General features: G+C 45.6%; 2 protein-coding genes across 3 annotated transcripts; both read right to left on the bottom strand.

Moving 5' to 3' along the window:
• Positions 1–712: 712 nt before the first annotated feature.
• LOC115675949 (pentatricopeptide repeat-containing protein At2g22410, mitochondrial) lies at positions 713–4,268 on the bottom strand. Of its 2 annotated transcripts, none has more exons than XM_030598774.2 (3): positions 1,528–4,268; positions 1,228–1,437; positions 713–1,130 (listed from the first exon to the last, which is right to left on the bottom strand). In XM_030598774.2, the coding sequence occupies exon 1, from the start codon at positions 4,156–4,158 to the stop codon at positions 2,143–2,145; it is 2,016 nt and encodes a 671-aa protein (XP_030454634.1). In that variant the 5' UTR covers positions 4,159–4,268; the 3' UTR covers positions 713–1,130; positions 1,228–1,437; positions 1,528–2,142. The 2 variants fall into 2 exon arrangements, with proteins under 2 accessions (XP_030454634.1, XP_056169165.1); XM_056313190.1 differs by having other exon boundaries at positions 1,233–1,437.
• A 1,535-nt stretch (positions 4,269–5,803) lies between these two features.
• LOC115676164 (uncharacterized) lies at positions 5,804–8,040 on the bottom strand. Its single transcript, XM_056313253.1, has 2 exons — positions 7,752–8,040; positions 5,804–7,570 (listed from the first exon to the last, which is right to left on the bottom strand). The coding sequence occupies exon 2, from the start codon at positions 7,395–7,397 to the stop codon at positions 6,045–6,047; it is 1,353 nt and encodes a 450-aa protein (XP_056169228.1). The 5' UTR covers positions 7,398–7,570; positions 7,752–8,040; the 3' UTR covers positions 5,804–6,044.
• Positions 8,041–10,031: the final 1,991 nt, after the last annotated feature.

The following is a 10,031-nucleotide window of genomic DNA, read 5'->3' as shown; positions in this document are numbered from 1 at the left end:
CAATAGAAAAAGTGAAAGTAAGCAGCAGCAGCAACTTGTCTTTTGCTACAAGATGATTTACTCGGTTCCTCCCAGAGACCAGCAGATCAAAGAATCAATCTGCAATCTCCATTCACATACTTCCCCAACAAGAGGCAAAAGGACTGGACTAAGCCAAGAAAAAGGAGGGACCGGATTGAAAATTTGAAACCATATGCTCCTGTTGAATAGCAAGTCACCAAATACTAAGAATCCTGCATCAAGAGCAAACATGATCAGAAATAAAATTAGAGCCGATTTACACACTGAACGAGAATCTTTTTCAGGTTAATACTTCTTACAAGTCTTCTTTCTGTTCCCCCAAACAACAGCAAGGCTATTGATCAGGATACTAGCGACTATATTAACTGATTTGAATACTGTATTGTAATGAATGTGCAGATAGAGGTTAACAATGTTCAGGTGATGGGTCATTTAGATAGAAGTACGAAGCAAAACAGAAAATCAGTCGTAAATTTTGCACTTTTGAAAGCCGTAGAAACCAAAATCCTGCTTGAAAATCCATTATTTTCGAACCCTAGTGGTGCGCAGGGACTTGTCTGTAAATTAGAGTGAAACGGCTAGAATGTTATGCTTGGCTGAGTTCATTCCGTATCGCAGCCAAACGACTTCACATAATCTAACGCTTTCTTATTTGCGAGGATCAACTCTATTGTGAAATCACACATTAACAGTAGCAAAATCTGATTCACGTACTCATTTAACAACCACTTATCATCACTACTTTAAGAGAACTATCCGTTCCAAGATCGACTTCAGAGGGAAGAAATATGCTAAATTAGCGATTACAAGATTGCAGAATCCTCGTAATTCCAGAGCCCCAGAAATCAAAGCAAATATGCAGTCAAAACTTCAATAGTTTCACTTCATAACTTCATATCACTCGCAAGCATCGAGGATGATTGGGTTTAGTGGTCAAAGAACCAGATTTCAAGATGCCTGCAGAGCACAATGATGGAAACTCTTGTTTCAGAACACAGAGGTTGTAGCCAACCTCACTCGCTCCCTGTGCTAACTGGATCATATACTACTTCTTTGCCTTCCTTAGCCTACCACTACATATCCGGTTTTATTCCGTGTCCTTAGAAAACCTGTTGAGATTAGGCACAAGAAATATATAGATAAAGCGTCCAATTAGTAGAGGAAAAAAGCAATAGAATAAATTATAAATCGGTGGCAGAGAATTACTTGACCAGACTGTCAGTGCAGGATTCAAGTAACACAGCACCATTGAATCCCTTTGACGGACCAGAGGTAACCAGCATTTAGTCATCTAAGTGCCAGGACCACTGGAACGGTATCATAAATTGCAAAAGATCGACCAGAGCAGGAACTGCTTTAAAGTTAGCAGACTGAGAACTTCAGCAGGGAAGCTTTCTTCTGGAGAAGCTGGCATAACTAAGATAAACCCAATAAAAATAAAGCATCAGCCGAGTATTGCCAGATCGACTAATTCAATCCCAATAAAGTAATACATGGTAAAAATACCTCCTATGCGGACTAGCTGCAGGAAGCTCTAAAATAAGCATGGCAGCCGGTACCTTGAACATCGGGACGCATACTGATCACCCATCACAACTTGCTAATAATGAAGGAGCTGCAATGAGTGCATAAACCTGACTGACCGTGTCCCATGTACTACTCCATACATTAAAGCAAATTAACAAATATTTGAGAAAGATTCGATAAATCGCAATATCTTTTTACTTTTTTTCTAATTGTAGTCCTAGTCTTGCTCTGAATATAACTTTCAACCTAGGATCCTTGAAAACATTGACTTGTAAAAACATACAGATACCTTCTGGTGGCTATAACGGAGATTAAAAATCTTATCTGCACGATCTGCTTCTATGTGGCCGAAGAACGTGTTTATACTTGTCACTTGTCAGTAGCCCAATACATAACATGTGTGATTTACTCCAAAAGGAGTACATGGTGAATAATTTTTATCCTGCGTGAACTAGTCCAGCTGCCTGCATGCTGCAGGTGCCCATAAAATGACCACCGCTTCAAATTTCTGGAGCATCATAATGTGCCCATCAGACTTGAGCTCAAGTCAACATGCTGCAGTAGCCTCAAGCCACCGGCCGGTATCAATCAGGTTCAAAGAGAATGGGCACCCAAATTAAAAATACCAACCATATTCTCGACAAGATGCAGCTGTCTTGTCAATATGACAAGGTATTGATAAATCCGTTCCGATTGAGGGTGTGATTTATCTCTAACAATAAACTCATGAACAACACCATTAACCTCAATTGAGCTACATCCCGGAGTCTTCTCTACTCCTCTCTTTGTCATCAGCTTCCTCACCTTCCTAGCCTCTTCCCACATGTTTGCTTCTCCATACATATTCGCCAATAGAACATAAGTACCGCTGTCATGAGGATCCAACTTTAGAAGTTCTAAAGCCACTTTTTGTCCCAGCAGGACATTCCTATGAACTCGACAAGCAAAAAACAATGGGCCCCAAACTGCAGCATCTGCCTTTATTGGCATGCTCTCGATAAGCTTTACTGCCTCTTCCAGTAAACCAGCCCGTCCAAGAAGGTCTACCATGCAAGAATAATGCTTGAGCCTAGGGAACAGATTAAATTCAGAAGTCATTTGAGAGAAGAAATTGCGCCCAGCTTCAACCAAACCCCCATGACAACAAGCAGATAGTACCCCCAGAAATGTGACCTCGTCTGGCTTCAGTCCATTACCAATCATTTCCCTGAAGAAAGATATAGCATCCAGTGCACACCCATGATGAGCTAAACCGCATATTAATGCCGTCCAGGTTAAGGAATTTTTCACCGCCATTTCCGAGAAAACACGGAGAGCTCTAGGAATATCTCCACACTTGGCATACATGTCAATAAGAGCAGTTCCCAAGGCAACATTGAGGGAAAGCTTGTGTTTCTCTACATAGTGGTGAATCCATATCCCACCTTCAAGAGCCCCTAGTTGTGAGCAAGCCGATAAGCAAGTAACCATCGTAACTTCGTCTGGTCTTGTGTTGCTGGATTGCATTTCATGGAACAAGGCTAGAGCCTCCTTGCTACGGTTAGCTTGAACGTAGCCACCTATCAATGCATTCCATGGAACAACATCCTTATGAGGCATGCCATCAAAAAGCTCACGAGCCGTGTCTAGAAACCCAAATCTTGCGTATCCAACGACCATCGTGGTGTAAGAAACAAAAGTTCTCGTCTTCATGTTATCGAAAATTTCCTGCGCTTGTTCGAGATCCCCACACTTGATGTACATGTCCATAAGAGCATTGGCGAGGGGCACAGTCAAAGTCAGCCCATTCCCTTCAATCAATCGGTGAAATTCTCTCCCTAGTTTCAAATCCTCCAACTGGGCACATGCAGAGACCATGCCAATCGTCGTGACCTCGTCCGGCATAACGCCCTCTGCCTCCATCTCACGATACATCTTCAAAGCATAACCCGCGAGCCCACTCCTCACATACCCATTGATCAAAGAGTTCCACGAAACCAAGTCTCTCACGGGACTTCCGTCGAACACCTCGCGTGCTTTCCCCACCTCGCCCCAAGAAACGACCATATGGATCACCGCATTGCGCACGAACAAATCACCCTCAAATCCCAACTTCACCACATGGCCAAGAACTCCGCGGCCCATGCGATTCATCGACGAATTGGCACATATCTTCAGCAGCAGGGGATAAGTATAATTGTCCGGCCTCGACCCGCCATTCCTCAACATCCACCGGTACAGAACGAGCGCCTCCCCCGGCCTCTCGCTCTCCGCGAACCCCCTGATGCCCACGTTCCACGAGAACGCGTTCGGGTCCTCGGCGCCGCACAGGATCCTGGCGCAGTACCCGAGGTCCCGCCACTCCGAGAGGGCGCAGAAGGCGACGAGGCGGCTCAGGGCCAGCCCGTCGGAGGCCAGGCCGGTGGCGACCATCTGGGCCTGGACCTGCAACAGCTGGGGCATGGAGCGGCACCGCTCCAGCAGGGAGAGGAGCGGGTTCGAGAGGACGAAGGCGTGGGCGGTGTTCCAGCTCGTGGGCTTGTCCCGGTGAGGAGGGAGAGACCGGGCGTGGAGCGCCGGGAGCGAACGGAGGAGGAGGGATCGGCGAGCGACGGCATGGGGAGGGATCATCAGAAATGCGGGGCTGGTTCTCGTGTCATCGGAGCTTCTTCTGGTCGTGCAGCTCCATGCAAAAAAGGAATGCGACGAATGGAACACTTCCAAGCGCGACGCAGGTTTCCAACTTTCAAGGTTTCTTTTAGGAAGATGACACGAATGGTCCTGAATTTCGGCCCAACGTGTAATGTGATCCCTGAACTTTTAATTTATTTAATATAGTATTGAATATTTCCGTATAATTTATGGACTAAATTAAACATGTACCAAAAGTCCAGAGACTACATTGAACAAATTAAAAGTTCGGGAACCAAATTGAACATTAGGCTAAAGTTCAGGGACTACATTAAATAAATTAAAAGTTCAGGGACCACATTGCATATTGGGCCAAAATTCAGGGATTATTTGTATCATTATCCCTTTCTTTTTCATAACTATAACCTTATAAAGGACAACTAATGAATTTGCGAAAATATATATATTTCAATTCCTTACTAATCGTATTAAGTAATTTTCTATTTAATGTATAGTTGAATAAACTATGTGTAGTTAGAGGCTATTAAACGTTACTTAATTACATTAAGGGCTGAAACTTGGTTATCAAACATAGCCTCGAATAAATTCCGTTATTACAAATTAAAATTTAACATAACCTCAGATTCTCGAGTTTCAGCTCAGCTTTCTCGAATGGAAATACGGAATTCAAAATTGATTTAATATGGACGACATGACAAACAAAGTCCATTGTAGCATAAAAAGTACATGAAACTAAGTACATTCTTATCATGTATAGGCCCTACTAGTTCGTAATCTAATCTACTATTGATTTGGTTTAGTAAAATGAGTCTAGATAATAATTCGCCGTATGTCCTGCATGTGATATGAATATGAGGCAAGGCATGGAGATCATGCAAATGAGGGAAGTTAAACCCAGATTTTAAGGACAATGACAGTACTTCTAACACAAATTTCGCTTGAATAAAGATGCATAGGCTGTAAAACAAGACTTGTATGCCTCGCGATTGGGGATTGGTGGGTTCCAAGCACGGACCACCGGTCAAGGATAAGGGATCCCTCGACCGCAAAAAAATGTGATGCTTAGTAAAAAGAAGAACGAACAAGTATCATACAGATAGCATCATCCATATAGAGCGACTACTTCTCAATATGGGTGTGGTCAAGTATCATTCATAGTCATCTCTTTCAACAGTCTTGCTCAAAATGGTCCTCCATTCAACAATTCTCTTCCCATTTTTCAAACTTTTGGTCAAGCGGTACTTCTTTTTCTAAAAGCACTGATCCAACCATTGATACCCCTGTTCGTTTACAGGTCATTCATATGCTTTTTTCTCTGGTTAGCACAGAATGTGCAGATACCCAAGTGGATCCTTCAAGTACCAGCTTTACAAATTGGACATCTTCAGGCGAATTTCTCCCCTAATTGTCCAAATCATCTGACAAACAATGGAGATAAAGATAAACCAAAGTTTACAATTGAATTAACCTGCTGTCTTGCAACTCAGGTGCAACAGAAACTGCTTGATGTCCAAGCACTATCCATCTGTTAACAAGAAATGAACTCAGCCGATGCATCGCATAGTATGAATGAATCTGCTTGGTTAGGCTTCCCAAAGACATTTACATGAAGCAAAGATCATCCTAAGAGCAAAAGATACCGCGCTGCTAATTGGAAAATCTTAATGCAGGTTTACATTAGGCAGTTCACAGGCAGATAAATTATCAAAATACAACAATCCACTTTCAATAGCACAAATCTACTCACAGGGAAAAAAAAAAGAATAGCAGTCCCACCAAACTTTGATGATAAAGCAGTTAATACATAACCAGTACGTAGCTCGTCCTTCTGAGTGGAGAGACAGCAAAGAGAGGCCAGTAGGTTGCTATTGATGCCTACTCAAATCTAAGTGATCTCTCCCTTGAAATCTGTCGATGCCATGAGAAGGGGGGTCAAAAGATGCTTCCGATCTCCTGGAATTGATTTCCAACTCCTTATGCTTCAACTCCAGAAATCCCCGCTCATTTTCTAGTTTCATACTCTCGTTTTCCAGCCTCATCCGCTCCAGCTCCCTGTTTTTATTGCTGCAGTATCTTAGCCACTTAAAACGCTGTTTCTCGAGCTCAAAGGATTGAACCTGAATGCTCACTCTCTGTTCTTGAAGTTGCAACATCTGTCTCTTAATCCAATCCTTTCGCTCCCACGATGTCTTTGATGGGTCCTGAAATATATCTGCCATCTCAAATTGCAAACCCTCTTGCCTACTACCCTGCGGCCATGAAGGGCCGTCCTCCTCAACCATTTTCCTCTTATTAGATCCACACACTTTTCCCCGGCATCCGTCAACACCATTGTCATCCTCATCATCCAATCCGTCGTTGTCGTCTTCGTCATCACAATCCTCATTGTCTTCAGCTTCCTCATCTGATGCATCCTCGTCCTTTGATCCCCTCTCGAGACGCAATGAATACGCTTGTAAATCAAGATCTTGGCAGTAAGGAATCTTCTGGCCATTATGGTAGGCACACATCTCTTTGTAAAATAAATGCTTCGAGCTCAATATCTTCCTCACATCTTCCTTTGCCTTTGCAGATAGCTGAGGCATGGAATCCATAAGGGCAGGGTTCTCCACCACCCTACAACTAGTTCCTCTCCCAAGGATATCATTCAGTCTCTTGTACCTCTTGTTCAAGTCATTGAACTTATCCTCGCACTGCTGCGGCGAAACATGACAATCTCTACTGATCATAATCTTCGAAACAGTTTTCCACTTGCCCTTTTTCTGGAGGATCCCGGACTTCCCTCTAAATCCCTCCTCGGCAGCCCCATCATCGCCCACGTAAGCAACCACTGCAATGAGAAGCCTAACCACCTCATCCGTCCACTTCATTCGGTGCCACGGAGAACCCTTCTTACCCTTTACCAAACTCTCGCCATTTCCATCATCTAAACTAGGTTCATCCTCTTCGCTAATATTGTCGGCATTCAACGCACTAACCGCAGCCTTCCCTTTGCTGAAAGTTGTCGGCACACCTCGCGCCGCCAAGCCCCCGACTTCCATCAGTCCGATGTGTTGGCTGCTGCTTTCAAGACCAGTCATGAGATTCATCGGTTGCCGGTGGCTCAAGGACGAATGAGCCAGGTGGGTCTGTTGGTGCCTGTGCATTGAGGACTCCAGGTCCAACAATCCCCCGCTCGACACCGACAAAAACCCACCTCCCAAACTCGAGCTGTCCATCTCCTAATAAGCCGAAACAAGGGAGCAGCAGCATTCACAGAAGCAAGCCCTAGGCCAATTGGCTTCGTAGCATCCTCGAATCAACCAATCTGCCCAATTCGACTCTCTTCCTCCCTCTCAGAAGCGAAATGGCCCGAAATCACAAGCTAATTCACGACCCTCCACCAAATCTCCTCCGTTTCCCAAATAGTGAGCCAACGAATGTAAAAAAAGAAAAAGAAAAAGAAAAAGCAATCAGAAATCAGCAAGATCCACAAGAAAATCTCCTTCCTCCTTCAACCACGGCGGAAACTACAAACCCACAAACACCCTCGAAACGATTCGGACACGGAGGCGAGATCGTGCGTCGTTTACCTCAAATGACCGCGGAAATCTCGAAGGGCTCTCTTGCTAACGGAATGCAAAGTCGCCGCAGCGGAACGACGTGGGGGGGAAGGACGACGAGGAAAACGAAAGAACAAGCGCGCGAAACGAAAGAAGGGTCGCCCCCGATCATCTTCGGGAGAAGAATTTCTCAGTCCATCCGATCAGGGATGCGACCGAGTGTGCGTGCGCGCGCGCCTGAGTTTCGTTCGCTCGAGCGAGCAAGCAAGCACACCTGCGCAGGGTTTTATTGTCGGAAAAAGAAGCGTCCAATGAAATCGGGGAATTTTGTCGTACGCCCGGGGAACCGATCTCCAGCGCACGCGACGTGATCACGTGTTCTCATGGAATAATCACAAAAATGGTATTGAACTTTGGCTCGACATGCAATTTGATCCTTAAATTTTAACTTAATGTGTAACGTGTTCTCTGAACCTTTAATTTGTTTAATGTAGTCCATAAACTTTTGATAATTGTTTAATCCAATCCTTAGATTATATGAAAATCTCAAATGTTATCGTTCCATTAATTTGAATTCAAAAATAACATTAAGGGTTATTGATTCCCGATCTGATCCCACTCAGAAACCGAGAACCAAACTAGAAGAACTGGTTCTGAGTTTTTCGGAACCGGACCACTTAGTCCTAGGATCGGAAGGGTCCAATCTGGTTCCTGGGCGATGAAATGGAACCCGATAGATTCACAATAAATCGCCTATGCTCGCCGGATTTGAATGAAACCGAGTGGGATATCTGAAACTCGCTCGAAAAGTTGCAGGGAAGTCACTGATCACCGCAGCGAGGCATTTGAAGTTTACTGTAATGCTGCTGGTGCATATTAGGCGCGAGGTGAGGCGCCGGTCCCAACCGAAGCAGTGTTGGAACTCACTTTGCTGCTTGAGACCAGAAGACCGCCGACGTTGCAAGTCGCAGCTAGTAGCTCGGCATTGGATCTAGAGGTGCTGGTCACGAAATCATCGGCGTTGGGCAGCAGGGCCTATTGGACGACGTCTGGAGCATCGGAGCGAAGCAGGGAAGCTCGCCGGTTTGCTGCGTCTGTCCTAGAAAAGCAATGGCTAGAGCTAGAAGCGGCGGCGAAGGCTTGGGGACGTCTGGGAGTTGCAACCGTTTGTCGAGAATTGATTGCAAGCAGCGTGAACCGGTCGGCATCGACGGTTGAGCGAGGAAAGCGTTGTGGCCGGTGGGAGTACACAGCGCTCCGGTGGGAAGAGTCGTGAAGCCGAGACCACGAAGAAGAAGACCACCTCTTTTCGGCAAAAGTACACCACAAGTGCCATAACTTGTGTACGGCGATCACTTTGGTGCCATAACTTTTTTTCGAATCACTTTGGTGCCAAGTCGGAGGAAAAGAGATCACTTTAGTGCCAATTTGGCCGGAATCCGACGTGGCATTTTTTATTAATTTTTACGCCGTCGTGGCTCGCCGGAGGCTGAGTCGGCATGTACAATCAGCATTTTTTAAAAATAATTTTTTTCATGTACAATGCATTTTTAATTTTAAATATTTTTTTTCCTTTTTTTCTTCTTTCCTTTTTCTTTTCTTTTCTTTTCTTTTTTTTCTTTTCTCCCCTCGCCGGCCGGTCGAAGCCCGGGAAGGGCTGGGCGAGGGCGGCCTTGCCCATGGCCGGCAAGGGGCGGCCGACCTCGTCGGCGACAGGTGAGGCCAGCCCAGGCGAGGGCTGCCCTCGCCCGACACCGGTGAGGGTCGCCCTCGCCAGATCTGGCGAGGGCGACCCTCGCCCCGCCCAGGCGAGGGCGTCCCTCGCCCGACGCCGGCGAGGGCAGCCCTCGCCTGGGCCGGCGAGGGGCGGCCTCGCCTGGGCCGGCGAGGGCCGGCCTCGCCTGTCGCCGGCGAGGGTCGGCCGCCCCTCGCCGGCCATGGGCAAGGCCGCCCTCGCCCAGCCCTTCCCGGGCTTCGCCGGTGAGGGGAGAAAAGAAAAAAAAGAAAAGAAAAGAAAAAGGAAAGAAGAAAAAAAAATGAAAAAAAATATTTAAAATTAAAAATGCTGACTGTACACGCTAAAAAAAATTATTTAAAATTAAAAATGCTGATCAGACACGCCGACTTAGCCTCCAAATGAGCCACGTCGGCGTAAAAATTAATAAAAATGCCACGTCGGATTTCCGGCCAAATTGGCACTAAAGTGATCTCTTTTTCTCCGACTTGGCACCAAAGTAATCGGAAAAAAAGTTATGGCACCAAAGTGATCGCCGTACACAAGTTATGGCACTTGTAGTGTACTTTTGCCTC

This window comes from Syzygium oleosum, unplaced genomic scaffold, assembly GCF_021117445.2.
Source record: "Syzygium oleosum isolate NSW1041296 unplaced genomic scaffold, Sole_v2.1 Sole_v2.07, whole genome shotgun sequence".
Classification (NCBI taxonomy): domain Eukaryota; kingdom Viridiplantae; phylum Streptophyta; class Magnoliopsida; order Myrtales; family Myrtaceae; genus Syzygium; species Syzygium oleosum.
The sequence above is the reverse complement of the archived record's forward strand: the minus strand, read 5'-3'. Positions and strand labels throughout refer to the sequence as shown.

Bases quoted from the DNA above. Each gene is read 5' to 3' on its own strand.
- LOC115675949 (XM_030598774.2), bottom strand. From the start codon at position 4,158: ATGATCCCTCCCCATGCCGTCGCTCGCCGATCCCTCCTCCTCCGTTCG.
- LOC115676164 (XM_056313253.1), bottom strand. From the start codon at position 7,397: ATGGACAGCTCGAGTTTGGGAGGTGGGTTTTTGTCGGTGTCGAGCGGG.